Source organism: Chenopodium album, chromosome 5 (genome assembly GCF_948465745.1).
Source record: "Chenopodium album chromosome 5, dcCheAlbu1.1, whole genome shotgun sequence".
Classification (NCBI taxonomy): Eukaryota; Viridiplantae; Streptophyta; class Magnoliopsida; order Caryophyllales; family Amaranthaceae; genus Chenopodium; species Chenopodium album.
Genome location: NC_137838.1, coordinates 4,875,379 through 4,890,560, shown reverse-complemented (window position 1 = coordinate 4,890,560; position 15,182 = coordinate 4,875,379). Strand labels below are relative to the sequence as shown.

Below are 15,182 nucleotides of genomic sequence, written 5' to 3'. Positions count from 1 at the left end.
TTCTCATTTGGTTTTTCATATTCCCCTACTACACTCACGGCCTTTTAAATCACCTCGATGTCCAATACTCGTTTTTTTTTTTAAAAAAAAAATAAATTTAATTTAATTTAAATTAATTAATTAATTTATTTTTTCCAAAAACCCCACGCATTTATCTTCAACCATAATCCCCACAGGAGACCAGAAAATACTCCACAAATATTTTTTCCAATGACAAGCACCAGTCCTTACAAGAGCTGACATTACAAAAACTAACATAAAGTCTAAGAGGAGAAACATACCAGATATTCATGACCTCTTGGCATTTGACCAGCGCATGAACCAATAGTACTCGATTACTCGTAATTCATTGATCACAATATCCATAGCATACTAGCATAGCAAAGAGCATTTGAGTCCGACGACATAGCAAAAGTCACAGAAAGTTACAAGTTGTAGCATTAGCATTTAGCAGTTCATGGATCATGGCATAACAAAAGTGTTACATATAGACTAATAAACAAACAAAAACAGAGGTAGCATAAATCTGAATTTTGCATCTTAGCACCATACTTTCCTCCATCAAAATTAGTTCATGGCCCTTCATGCCATCATCATCACGCTCCTTGAGCTTCCTTCACTTGCCTAGATATATAACTTCATCTCTGATTAAACTAGATTACAAGAGGATGGCATCTTCTAGTATATCAAGGTCGTCCACACCAGGAGGATTCTCCGGCTGGAAATCTTCTAGTATAATGATGTTGTCCGGATCTTCTAGTATATCAAAGTCATCCATCTCCCACTATAATAAAGTCGTCCGGATCAGAAAGATTCTCCTGTTGATATACCGGCCAAGTCCCCTGTTTTAAAAAAAGATGATCAATAGACGGATTCAAAAGGATATGTAATTATGAACAATCTAAGTACATAGTAGTTCTGTAGCTATTTTTGTTCCACCAGTTTATATGACCCTTTGCAAGAAGAAATCATATGCATTAAAAGTCATTAAACCAAAAAAAAAAAAAAATTAACGTCTGCCAAATATTTTTGTTAATTTGATCAAACGAATACATTCCTTGCTATTATATAGATATCCAAAATTTTAAATGAGGTGATGCCATAGGAGCATCTATCTTCACAATGCACATTTGTATAGGACTAGTTTGAGCATTTCTATCACAAACAATTATAAATTATTAAATAAAATACAAGGTAAAATAGCCTATTCATCACAAAGATGAGAAGGGAGCCTCACATATTCAAAAAAGAAAGAAACTAAAACAAACAGAATAGAAAAGGTACCTCAGCAGGTTCATTAGGCACCTCAGCTGCAGGATGAGGTGAACTTTGGGTAGGAACATAACTCTCAACAAGAAACATTTGATCACCAAACGTTGCAAGTGTTTCCTTTGAACATCGATCAAGCAAGCCAAGCGTCCCAGGCTTAGAACGAGTAAAAAAGACTTCGCCAGTCTTTGTGAACCCAATCAACTGCTCAAAATTCCCAAGGTTGCACGAAAAACGAACGGAAATCATCCTTCCAGACTGTTTTATAATCTCAAGAAACATATCATTTTGATAGTTTGAACTGTACTTGGATAAACACCCTCCCATGACACATAACGCATTGCTAAATGGAGGAATGATTCCCAAATGAGGGTAGTACTCAAATGTCTCCTGGGCCAAATCGAAGGCAACGGTTCGACCACTACACATACTCCAATACAAAGTCTCATTAACTAATTTTGCTCGTCCTATAATCATATCACCAACCTCTATACAACTTTCAATTTTCGACCAAATATTGGACCTAAGTGAATAAACATGAACTATGGCAACTTCTCCATTGCGATATGCAATTATCCTGACTACTTTATAGTCATCAATAGATGATACATACCCAAAACCCCAACTAGTTGGGGGTATTGGCCTAATAGATTTCCAATAATCAAAGTCAGCAGGGTAGTATTTGTGGGCTTGGTTAGTATTAGGGTTATATAAACAGAAGTATTTTCCAATTCTTCCACCTAAGCAAATCAACCCGTTTGAAGATCCAACCAATTTAATCTCATCAATCGCTGTTACTGTATTTTCATATTCAAAATCAACATTCAAATAAACCAAATTGTCTTGAGCAACTTCATCATTATCAACATTTTCATCATCACGATAAAGATTAGGACAAGGGTAAAGGTAAAAAGAACCACCAGATTGAATAAAGAGAGATTCAACAGGGGTAAAAGGGTGACTAAATATAGATTTATTGAAGTGATTAAGGATATAATTAGGTTGTGAAATGGTTGAATTCCATTCCTTTGAAACTAACTTACATTGAGTTAAGGGTTTGATGGGAAGCCATGGAAGAATGTGTCGAGTAATGAGTTCATCTGGAAGATACCTTTCTTCAACATCTTCTCTAGCATTCTTGCCATTAATTTCTTCCATTTTTTTGGTTTGTTGCTCTTACCCCCTTTTACCAGAAATTCCAAGTTGATATCCTATATTAACAAAGTACTCGTCTTTTCACCTGGCTATTGGAATTAATATTGTAAAGTCATGTGGTACCATTAAACATCCCGTTTTTCACACCAGTTGACCTCGTTAACCAGGAAGTAACCCCGTCTTCTTCAGTTTTGGGCATTAGAAAGCAATACAGGATATAACTTTGATCGATCATCATGGAAGCTATAAAACATGGCAAATTAACAAAATAAGGATGCATAAAAGACAACACTAATCATATAAACATCAAATTTTAATTCCAGTATACCACTCTAAATTGAATAGTACAACTGCAATCAGTACAGAGAATTCGAAAAAGAAAATATGATGTCATCCAAATTCCAAACAAGTAGATTGATAACAATTACAAATCCAAATCAAACAAGTTTTAAACCATTTTCTCCCAATTCAAATGTTGTTTTTGTTAAGCAAGCATTTTATGAAAACCAAGAAAAAAAAAAAAGTCAAAATCAATCATAACCCAAATCAAATAGTGAAAATGGACTAAATCCTCTACAATTAATAACCAATTACGCTAATCCCCTGAAATCCAAATCGGGTTCAATAAATCAAGACAAGTAATTAACTAGAGATAAAATGATACTCGAAATTAATAAGAACCCTAAACCCATTAAAAACTTAATTACAAAAGTACAGTATTAGTTTGGCAAATGATCAAGTAAACCAAACCCAAGGATCGAACAACTGACCTAAAAATTATCGGTAGCAGGGTCCAATGTATGAGCTGATTTTGTTGATGGTCAAACAGAGAGAGGAATTTCGAACAATTTGTTCATCTGAATTTTAGTTTCTCTCCCCTGCTTTCCATTAAGTTTGCACAAAGAAGAACATCGAAAACACGACGTTAATACACCCGTCAAATGGAATGTCAATGGGCAAAATGAAAGGACAACTATGAAGTCCACGTCACCAATGTTTTTTTTTTTTTTTAATGATAAAATCCGAAATTTTTTTTTTGACACTTAAGCCATTAGTTTTCAAAAACAAAATATATATTTTTTTTTTTTTGAAAACACGCAAACTCCATCAATTAATTAAGGGACAAAGTGTCCATAAGTACATACGGAGTAACAACTTGAGGACAGTGATTTTCCCAAGTTTGTTCAAAACCAAATGGAACTAGTTTAGCTAGATTATGAGCAACGGTATTACCATCACGTTTCACATGGGACCAATCGACAGACATGAAATTCGAACAAAGAGCAAAAATATCCCCAAGAACCCCATCAGCATCCACTGTCAACGAGTCCTTTGAGAGCTTATCAATGACCAGTTTACAATCCGATTCCAGCAAAATCTCAGAGTAACCATACCTCTTCCCAATCTTCAGTGCAAAGAGCAAAGCCTTTGCCTCTGCAACCTCAGGAGACCAGAATGCGCGACAACGTCTCGTAGCAGCCACTAAGACTTGCCCCTCATGGTTACGAGCAACTACCCCGAGGCCAACCCATCCTTCCTCTGCAAGGCACGCATCAGCATTTATTTTGACAATGCTAGCAGGGGGGGCACACCATTTATTTGGGCTGGGAGGGGGTCGAAGACCAGCAACCCCATAAATTCGAGTGGTATAACTCCCCTGCTCCTCAACAAGCCTCGAAACTCTTCCAATTGTCACAGCATTCGGCGTGACTTTGTTTTGGAATACTTTAAGATTCCTATCACTCCATATACACCAAGCTAAAAACATACCTCGTTGGATAATCTTGGGATCCAAATTCTTCCAGCTAACAACAAGATCACACATGCTGTCAAACTCACCCCACTTCGCCATCTCAGAACACGAGCATTCTTCCCACAGGCTCTGCACACGACAGCAGTCCACAAATGCGTGGCTGACTGATTCATTCTCATGGGTACACCAGGGACAGTGAGCATCAGTGGTTAAATGACGGAAGTATAACAAAGTTTTCACAGGGAGAGTGTTTGAGCATAGCCTCCAGAAAAAGTGCCGCACTTTAGGAGTCACATTTGCCTTCCAAATTTCAATCCACGCTTGGTGAAAAAGAGTCAAGTCACACCCCTTCCCGAGTAGGTAAGCAGATTTTACCGAATACTCACCAGTTTTTGAATAAGCCCAGGTAAGTTCATCCACAAGTTCGCGTTCAGGGAGAGGAATGGTCAGAATACAATGCTTATCTCTCTCAATAAAATGCTCATCAAGGACATCAAACCTCCACTCCCTATTTTCCTGGTCAATCAGGTCGCTGACATTAGATATAGCCACGGATTCATCACTCAAAATGAAGCGTCCATCCACATCAGCTACCCACGGGTCAGACCACACATTAATGTTGTTGCCATTACCCACTTTCCACAAGACCCCTTCCTTGATGATAGCTTTTGAAGCCCAGATACTACGCCAAGAGTAGCTTCCTGCCAAGCCAAGATAAGACTCTAGAAAATCAGAATGAGGGTAGTATTTTGCTTTAAAGACACGCCCTAAGAGAGATGAGGGAGCCTTCACGAGTCTCCAAGCTTGCCTTCCTAAAAGAGCATCATTAAAAACACTCAAATCGCGAAATCCCATACCACCAAGACACTTGAGGGTGCACATAGAGTCCCAATTCTTCCAATGTATTTTCCTACTCCCATCTTTCGAACCCCACCAAAAGCGAGCCATAGCCGAGTGAATTCGTTGAATAACCCAAACCAGGAATTTGTACACACCCATTAAATAAGTCGGGATCGCTTGAATGACCGCTTTCAAGAGAATTTCTTTGCCCGCCCTCGATAGGAGCTTCTCCTTCCAACCTTGGACTTTCTTCCAAATTCTATCCAAAACCGCCTCAAAAATTGCTTTTTTCGAACGGCCAATTATGGTCGGGATGCCAAGATATTTCTCATGTCTATCAACCTGTCGCATATGTAAGATCTCCAACAAACCTTCTCTTCGCTCAACTGGAACCCCTTTACTGAAAGAAACTTCCGACTTCTCATAATTAATTTTCTGTCCGGATGCAATTTCATACTGGTTGAGTATATCAACTACCATTTTGCATTCCTGTCGGTTGGCTCTAGCAAAGAGGAGACTATCATCGGCAAATAAAAGGTGAGAGACCTCTGGCCCATTACGACTAGCTTTAGCCCCATGTAGGCTACCCTCCCGAACTTTATTCTGCAACATACTAGAGAAAACATCAGTTACCAGAATAAACAAGTAAGGGGAGAGAGGGTCCCCTTGTCGAAGGCCCCTAGTAGGGGAGATCGACCCACACACTCCTCCGTTGATCACGAAAGAGTATGATACAAAAGTCACACACTCCATCACCAAATTGACCCATCTTCCATCAAATCCCATTGTCAGGAGAAGCTTTTTCAGAAAACCTCATTCAACTCTGTCATATGCCTTGCCCATGTCAAGTTTCATAGCTATTGTTCCCTTCTTACTCTTACTCCTATTTTTCATAGTGTGAAAAATTTCTAGCGCAATAAGAGCATTATCAGTAATAATGCGCCCCGTAACAAAAGCACTCTGATTTTCAGAAATAATATCAGGAAGAATATTTTTGAGTCTCATCACAATGCACTTTGACACCAGTTTATAAAGAACATTACAGAGGGCAATAGGGCGAAATTCAGCAGTAATAGTAGGGGACTCAACTTTCGGAATCAGGACAATATTAGTATTATTCACAGATTTTGGAGAGGAAAAACCATGTAAAATACTACTAACAAAGGAAGTCACTTCATTACCAATGATATGCCAGAACCGTTGATAGAACACCGCATGCATACCATCGGGACCAGGAGCTTTGCACGGGCTCATTTGCATCAACGCTGCTAGAATTTCCTTTTTTGAGAAAGGCCTAGTGAGCTCTGAATTGATGGCCGGGGAGATGCACGGCTGGATGTTGTTGAGGGCCTCTTGAATATCAATATCGGAAGGGGAAGAAGAGGTAAATAATCCCTCAAAGTGTTTGGAGATTATTTCTTCAATTTTTTCTTCATCAGAAGACCAGACACCATGCTCATAAAAAATGCCTTTAATAAAATTTTTCTTTTTTCTTTGAGAAGCTTTGTGATGGAAGTACTTGGTGTTTTTGTCTCCATCTCTAACCTCCGAAACTCTACTGCGAATGTACCAATAAGCCTCCAATTTATCATTCAAGTCATCCAATTTCTTTTCAAGGGCTGCACATTCACGGATACTATCATCAGTAGGCCTCGGAAGTTGAGCCATGCGCAAGGAAAATTCAACATCAGCTATTTGTTTGTCAAGTTTGTGGAACTTGACTTCACTCCAAGAAGTGAGCCCACGAGCTACAGCAGCTATACGCTCAATGGTTGCACCCCCTGCCGAATTAAACCATGCCTCCCTTACAACTTCCTCGCAAGATTCATCAAGGAGCCAGCCCGTTTCGAAACGGAAAGGCTTTGGTTTCTTCTTTTTCTTTCTTCTACCCACTTCCTGCTTGAGTAATATGGCTGTATGATCTGACTTGTAACGAACAAGGTGCTCCACTTCAGCCTTTCGAAACCGATTCAACCATTGTCTCGAAGCCAAGAAGCGATCAAGGCGCTCCCTAATTCTAGTAGCCATTGAGTTACCCCTTTCCCACGTATACCAACTCCCAACATAACCCAAATCCCGAAGCTCACAATCATCAACCATGCCACGGAAATTTTCTATCTCCCTTCTATTTCTATCCGCTCCACCCTCAATTTCTCCATAAGATAAATCTCGTTAAAATCACCACCAAAAAGAATAGGAAGCGGAGACTCAGTATATAAGCGCCTAAGTAAGCTCCAGGTTTGGTGTTTTTCCTCCTCCTTAGGCCAGCCATAAACTCCAACAAATCTCCAAGACCCCTCCGAATCTGTAACATCACCACAAATGTGGTTTTGAGAGAAGGAAATCAAAGCAAAATTCACCTCCCTCCTCCAATATAAACACATACCCCCCGCCTTCCCTATGCTAGTAACACCAAAAGCATGCTCGAAGCCCAAACGATCCTTAAGCTTCTCCACCTCTAATTTATTTATCATCGTTTCCGATACAAAAATCATACCGGGGGCAAATTTGTTACTCCATCTGCGAAGCTGTCGAACTGACGAGAGATTACCCAAACCCCGGCAGTTCCAACAAATGACATTCATTGAGAGAGGCGGGGTTGGTCAGCACCAACCTCCGCCGCTAGATCAGTCTCCATGTTAGTATGTTCCTCCATCGCAACACCCACATCCAATTTGCCACGTTTACCAGAACCACCAGGAAGCTCTTCTAGGATCTCATCCTTTTCGAGAGGACGTTTTCGTGATGTTTGAGAGCTAGAGCTGACCTTCCCCCCCAGAGAAAACACGACCCTTTTTCCTCCCACTTCGATTTTCATCAATTGTCACGCAGCCCACATTAAAAGGCTTAACAGGAGACTTAAAGAGAGTATCAGCATTCCCATAATTCAGAGTTACAGGGGCGTCCTGTTCTTTATTTAGAACGTACTTTTTGTCAAAATTCAACACTGAAGAAGTAGGAGGGGTATCGTCTATAGCAGCATTGTCCAAGATCACAGGTGAGTTAGTTTGGGCCTGCATCGTGATGGCAGGCAACTCTTTACTCACCCGAGTCTCTTGGGCAGAAACATCAGAGGCCTTAGTAACAAATACCAGACGCTTAGCAGCCAGCAGTGAGCCAATTTCCTCCTTCTCCTTCGAGATACCCTTCCTAGGGGTAGCTTTTAAACTCGTACTCCACCCCAACTTCTCTTGTTTGTCCTCCTCCGACACCACAAGACAGTCACGTTCAGAGTGACCCATTATACCACAAGCAAAGCAAAAGAAAGGCAAACGTTCATAAGCAAAATCAACTCGAAGGTCAGTACCCCTTCGATCCTTAATTTTCTGGAATCGCCTCAATGGCCGAGTAACATCTAGCATTATTTTCACTCTACGAAAGCGACCGACCCCCAAAGAATCCTCCTCCAATTCAAGAATTTCACCCATCCCCTCCACAAGTTTCCTCACATGAGCATCAGTTCTACAATTGAAAGGGAGGTTTTTTATTCGAACCCAAAAAGGACTTTGATTAAGAATTACCTCATCCGGCTATTCGTTTCCATCAATTTCTTTCAGCACGACGAGCATGTTGTCAAAACACCACGGTCTCCCTTTTAGAACCTTCTCCATATCCTTCCAATGGAAAAATTGAAAAGCGTATAAATTAGGGCCAAGAACCCTAATAGCCACACCATTCGAAGGAGCCCAGGAATTCGTCATAGTATTCTTAAAGGCATCAACATTGTAAGATCTTCGTGTTAGGAGTTTACCAATAAGCATAAGAGATAGATTTTTCTCCTCATTGCTAGGGTTTATGTCACCAAAGTCAATTGCAGTATTCTCCTCTTCTGGAATTCGAAGGTTTGAGCACAGGGAAGCAATATCATCATCCATTGAAACAGCGAGAAAGAGAGCGAGAGATTAGTCAAGAATTCACCGGAATTCGGTAGAGCCCTATCCGATGATAGAGAGAGCACTTTCTTGCGAGCGAGGGAACCCTTTCTTTCGAGGGAGGTTTTTTATACAAATTCAAAAACAAAATATAAATACGAGTAAAATATTAAAAAAAATCTCTCTTGTTTGGGTTGTGAACTTGTAATGGGAATTTTTTTTTTTTTTTTATTTTTTTAGCAATATTTATCAAAGTCTCAATAATATTTTTACTAAATTCTAATATTATATAATATTCCCTCCGGGAATTTTTTTTTTTTAGTATTTTTTTTTATTATTTGCATCACTTTGGATTGCACAAAATTTTAGGAGAGTAATATACTATTGTGAGTGAATAAATTATTATAGTAAATGTAAGATGAGACCATAAAAGAGAAAGTATGTGAAAGAAGATATATATTTGATGGGAAGACATGGAAGGATTTGTTGGGTAATGAGTTCATAACTACACTATTTAATATTACCTCCGTTCTCGAAAGAACGACTCATTTGGCCTAATTTTAGTCCCACAAAGAATGACCCATTTGCATTAAAATCCCCACCGATTTGCTATAATATTTGTGCAAAATTAGTTTCCCCGTACTTTTATTACTTTCTCTATCTACTTTTTCACAAACCCTATGTAAATTTATCTTTCCAATATACTTTTACTTTTTTTTTTATTTATTTAACTTTCTTAATACCCGCGAAATCAGCCCAAATGGGTCGTTCTTTCGAGAACGGAGGGAGTACACGTTATGCAACCTAAAAAAAGTTGTTCTAAAATGTGGCAATGAAAGTAAAAAAAAAAAAGGAATAGGGTTACAATTCATTATATTATAAGATGACACTTTAGAAAGATGTAATATTATAAGATGACACTTTAGAAAGATGTATACATAAGAGATTAAGAGTAACACATAAGACATACATAGCATTGGAAACTTAAACTGAGTGAACCAACCGTACTCGTAATTCATTGTTCACAACATCCTTAGCAAAGAGTTTAGCGTCCAGCAGCATAACAAAAGTCACAAATTTCGACAGTTACAAGTTGCAGCAGTTTTATAATGGATCATGGCATAACAAAATGTTACTGATAGACTAATATAGTAGCAAAAGGCTTCCATATTTAATAAACAGTGGTAACATAATTCTGAGTCCTGCATCTTAGCACCATACTTTCTTCCAGCAAAATGAGTTCGTTCATTAATGCCACCATCATCATGCTGCTTGAGCTTCCTTCACTTTCCTATATCGATAGAGAACTTCATGTCTGATTAAACTCGTTCGATTCTAGTATCATGATGTTTATTAACTGTGGATATATTGGCCAAGTCCCCTATTTTAAAACAAATATGGTCAATAGACAGATTGAAAAGGGTCTGCAATTATAGACAACCTAAATTACATAGTAGTTCTGTAGATTATTTTTTGTTCCACCACTTTATACAACCCTTTGCAAGAAGAATACATATGCATTAAAAGTCATTTAACAAAAATATTATTTCTGCCAAATATTTTTATGTTATTTTAATCAAACGAATACATTCATTGCTATTACGTAAAAATCCAAAGCATCTATCTTCACCATGCATTTGCGTTGGACTAGTCTGAAGTCTGAACACACATTTGTATCACAAACCATTATATTAATTAAATACAAGGTAAAATAGCATGATTATCATGAAGATGACACAGGAACATCACATTAATAAAAATTAACACACTTAAGATGAAAGAAACTAAATCAACAAAAATAAAGTATAGAAAAGGTACCTCAGCAGGTTCATTAGGCAGCTCGGCTGCAGGGTAAGGTGAAATTTCGGTAGGAACATAACTCTCAACAAGAAACAACGGATCTTCAAATGCTACAAGTGGTTCCATTGACCATTGATCAAGCAAACCTAGCATCCGAGGATTAGAACGAGTAAAAAATACTTCGCCAGCCTTTGTGAACCCAATCAGCTGCTTAATATCCCTAAGGTTCAAAGTCTTCAAACCATATGGCAAATGAACAGAAACCAACTTTCCAGGATGTTTCATAATCTCAATAAGCATACCACCTAGAGACATTGAATTGAACTTGGATAAGCACCCTCCCATCACACATAACTCATCGCTAGATCGATGAATTATTCCCAAATGAGGGAAGAACTCAAATGTCTCCCGAACCAAATCGAAGGCAATAATTTGACCACTACCAACACTCCAATACAAAGTCTCATTAGCTAATTTAGGTCGACCAGTAATCAAAACACGTTCCTCTAAGCCATATTCAAGTTTGGACCAAATGTTGGACTTAAGTGAATAAACATGAATCATGTTAACTTCTCCATTAAAATGTGGGATTATCCTAACTACTTTATAGTCGTCAACTGATGATACATACCCAAAACCCCAAATAGTTAGGGGTTTTGGCCCGCATAATTTCCAATGATCAAAATCACCAGGGTAGAATTTGTGAGATTGGTTAGTTTTAGGGTTATATAAATAGAAGTATCTTCCAATTTTTCCACTTAAACAAACCAACCCATTTGAAGACCCAACCAATTGAATTTCATCATCCTCAAATTCTGTATCTTCATAATCAAAATTAAAATTTAATTCAACCAAACCATCTTCAGCAACTTCATCATTATCAACATTTTCATCATTATCATAATAAAGATTAGAGCAAGGGAAAAGGTAAAAAGAATCACCAGATTGAATAAAGAGAGATTCAACAGGGGTAAAAGGGTCACTAAAAACAGAATTATTGAAGTAATCAAGGATATAATTTGGTTGTGAAATGGTAGAATACCATTCCTTTGAAACTAACTTACATTGAGTTAAGGATTTGATGGGAAGGCGAGGAAGGATGTGCTGAGTAATGAGTTCATCTGGAAGATACCTTTCTTCGGCATCTTCTCTAGCACTCTTGCCATCGCCATTAATGTCTTCCATTTATAAGCTTTTACTCTCAATTAAGCTTCTTTGTGATGGTGGTAACTCTCTCCGGGTTTATGGTTTGTCGCCTTTTATTACGTAGTAGATAAATGTAGTTGAGGAAATGAATTGAATCAATTAATGAAGTAAAAAGCACCCCTCTTTTTTAATTGAATCTCTACCCCTCAGATAAAATTTAAGTCAAACTTAAAAAATTGACCACGTAAACTCATTAGTATAATTATGTGAGACATTGTTAAAAATTGTTACGTGCATAGACATATATACGTTTTAACTATGCATTAGACATCGTGATAAGTCTGAAAGAGTAAATAAATTAGGACAAAAGGAAGGAGTACTCCGTATTTCATTAGTCCTAAAAGATTACCCAAAATCCTACGAGAGTCGGTGAAACTAGACCAATGACCCAAGTTGACTTAAATTTGCTTTTAAGTAAATAGAAGAAAATAATGAGATACACCCAATGAATTAAGGGGTTGTTTGGTTAACATAGGTAGTGAAAATTCCCATAAACTTCTAATATATGGGAAATAAATTCCATAATCAAATTCATGGGACGTTCTTAAAGTTGTTTGGTTGGTTGTGAGGGAAGTAAATTCCCATGGGAATTTCAACTTACCTAGGGGGAACTAGGTAAGTAAATTCCTACATTTTGTGGGAATTGGAAATTCCTAGGATGTTCTACTTCCCCCATTTCACCAAATTTTATTCAACCAAACAACTAACTCATTTTGCAATTTCTAGGAACTTTCAATTCCCACGATTTTGTATGTAAACCAAACAACACCTAAGTGGTTGAATCTTTTGAGTGTAAGTTTTAAATTTTTCTTAAGAATAAAAGTTTCAAAAATCAGATTCATAACTTCACCATTAAATGCTACCTAAAGACTTTATCAAAAAATTTTAAAAAAAAAAAATTGCTACCTAAAGAAGGTTGTTTGTAAACATAATTTAACTATGGGGATGAAAGTGAAGAGAAGGAATAGTCACAAAATGCGTAACACATGCTAGATTTGGACCGTAACACATTACACAGACATAGCATATTACTATAATAGCATGGAAGCTTGCCTGATTATGAACTGTTAGTAATTCACATCGTTTGTGACGATGTAAAGATGGATACTCTCTTGTCAAAAAAAAAAAAGAAAGATTCTTGTCAAAAAAGACATACGAGATTATGAGTAACACAATAAACAGGAAATAGCATTGGAAACTTACTGGATGAACCAATAGTAATAGTAATTCATTGATCACATTATCTAATATCCATAGCATACTAGCATAACAAAGAGCAATCGAGTCCAACGGCACAGCAAAAGTCACAAATTTCGAAAGTTACAAATTGTAACATTAGCATTTAGCAGTTCATGGATCATGGCATAACAAAATGTTACATATAGACAATAGACTAATAAACTAGCTAAAGTAGAGGTAGCACAAATCTGAGTTTAGCATCTTAGTACCATACTTTCTTCCATCAAAATGAGTTCATGCCTCCGTCATCATGCTGCTAAAGCTTCCTTCACTTTCCTATATCGATGGAGAACTTCATATCTGATTATATGTCCGCTTCTAGTATCATGATATGTGGTAACTGTGGATATATTGGCCAAGTCCCCTATTTTAAAACAAATATGATCAATAGACAGATTCAAAAGGGTCTGCAATTATGGACAATCTAAATACATAGTAGTTCTGTAGATTTTGTTTTTGTTCCACCACTTTATACAGCCCTTTGCAAGAAGAAAACATATGCATTTAAAGTAATTTAACAAAAATATCATGTCTGCCAAATATTTTTTTTGTTAGTTTGATCAAAGGAATACATTCAATGCTATTATATAAAAATCCAAAGCATCTATCTTCAAACTACATTTGTGTTGGACTAGTCTGAACACAAATTTGTATCATAAACCATTATATTAATTAAATACAAGGTAAAATAGCATGATTATCATGAAGATGACACAGGAACATCAATTTAATCAAATAAATACACTTAAGATGAAAGAACTAAATCAAACAATAATACAGTATAGAAAAGGTACCTCAGCAGGTTCATTAGGCAGCTCGGCTGCAGGATGAGGTGACCTTTCGGTAGGAACATAACTCTCAACAAGAAACAAACGATCATCAAGCGTTACATGTGTTTCCATCGACCATAGATCAAGCCAGCCTAGCATTCCAGGATTAGAACGAGTAAAAAAGACTTCGCCAGTCTTTGTGAACCCGATCAGCTGCTTAATATCCCTAAGGTTCAAACTATATGGAAAACGAACAGAAACCAGCTTTCCAGGATGTTTCATGATTTCAATAAGCATACCACCTAGAGACATTGAACTGAACTTGGATAAGCACCCTCCCATCACACATAACGCACTGCTAGATCGATCAATTATTCCCAAATGAGGGAAGAACTCAAATGTCTCCCGAGCCAAATCAAAGGCAAGAATTTGACCTCTACCAACAACCCAATACAAAGTCTCGTTAGCTAATTTAGGTTGACCAGTAATTAAAACACGTTCCTCAAAAACCCATTCAAGTTTGGACCAAATGTTGGACCTAAGTGAATAAACATGAACCATATTAACTTCTCCATTAAAATGTGGGATTATCCTGACTACTTTATAATCGTCAACTGATGATACATACCCAAAACCCCAAACAGTTAGGGGTTTTGGCCCATAAGATTTCCAATAATCAAAATCACCAGGGTAGAATTTGTGGGATTGGTTAGTTTTAGGGTTATATAAATAGAAGTATCTTCCAATTTTTCCACTTAAACAAATCAACCCATTTGAAGATCCAACTAATTCAATTTCATCACCCTCAAATTCTAGATCTTCATAATCAAAATTAACATTTAATTCAACCAAATTTTCTTCACCAACTTCATCATTTTCACCATCATCAACATTTTCATCATTATCAACATTTTCACCATCATCAACATTTTCATCATCATCAGTATTTTCAACATTTTCATCAATATTACAATGGAAAAGGAAAAAAAAATCACCAGATTGAATAAAGAGATATTCAACAGGGGTAAAAGGGTCACTAAAAACAGATTTATTGAAGTGATCAAGGATATAATTTGGTTCTGAAATGGTAGAATTCCATTCCTTTGAAACTAACTTGCATCGAGTTAAGGATTTGATGGGAAGCCATGGAAGGATTTCTTGAGTAATGAGTTCATCAGGAAAATACCTTTCTTCAGCATCTTCTCTAGCACGCTTGCCATCGCCATTAATGTCTTCCATTTCTAAGCTTTCACTCTCAATTAAGCTTCTTTGTGAAGA

The 15,182-nt window shown here is 37.3% G+C and overlaps 3 protein-coding genes across 4 annotated transcripts; all 3 read right to left on the bottom strand.

Annotated features, from left to right (window-relative positions):
- Positions 1–415: 415 nt before the first annotated feature.
- On the bottom strand, positions 416–3,347 carry LOC145630153 (F-box/kelch-repeat protein At3g23880-like). The gene is made up of 3 exons (XM_081682403.1): positions 3,195–3,347; positions 1,285–2,667; positions 416–842 (listed from the first exon to the last, which is right to left on the bottom strand). Exons 2-3 carry the CDS (start codon positions 2,425–2,427, stop codon positions 771–773), a joined length of 1,215 nt encoding a protein of 404 aa, XP_081538529.1. The 5' UTR covers positions 2,428–2,667; positions 3,195–3,347; the 3' UTR covers positions 416–770.
- Positions 3,348–9,888: 6,541 nt separating this feature from the next.
- LOC145630152 (F-box/kelch-repeat protein At3g23880-like) lies at positions 9,889–11,961 on the bottom strand. Of its 2 annotated transcripts, XM_081682402.1 has the most exons (3): positions 11,754–11,961; positions 10,708–10,994; positions 9,889–10,270 (listed from the first exon to the last, which is right to left on the bottom strand). In XM_081682402.1, the coding sequence occupies exons 1-3, from the start codon at positions 11,872–11,874 to the stop codon at positions 10,199–10,201; spliced, it is 480 nt and encodes a 159-aa protein (XP_081538528.1). In that variant the 5' UTR covers positions 11,875–11,961; the 3' UTR covers positions 9,889–10,198. The 2 variants fall into 2 exon arrangements, with proteins under 2 accessions (XP_081538528.1, XP_081538527.1); XM_081682401.1 differs by having other exon boundaries at positions 10,708–11,961.
- A 1,415-nt stretch (positions 11,962–13,376) lies between these two features.
- Positions 13,377–15,182, bottom strand: LOC145630151 (F-box protein CPR1-like). Its single transcript, XM_081682400.1, has 2 exons — positions 13,929–15,182; positions 13,377–13,498 (listed from the first exon to the last, which is right to left on the bottom strand). Exons 1-2 carry the CDS (start codon positions 15,141–15,143, stop codon positions 13,439–13,441), a joined length of 1,275 nt encoding a protein of 424 aa, XP_081538526.1. The 5' UTR covers positions 15,144–15,182; the 3' UTR covers positions 13,377–13,438.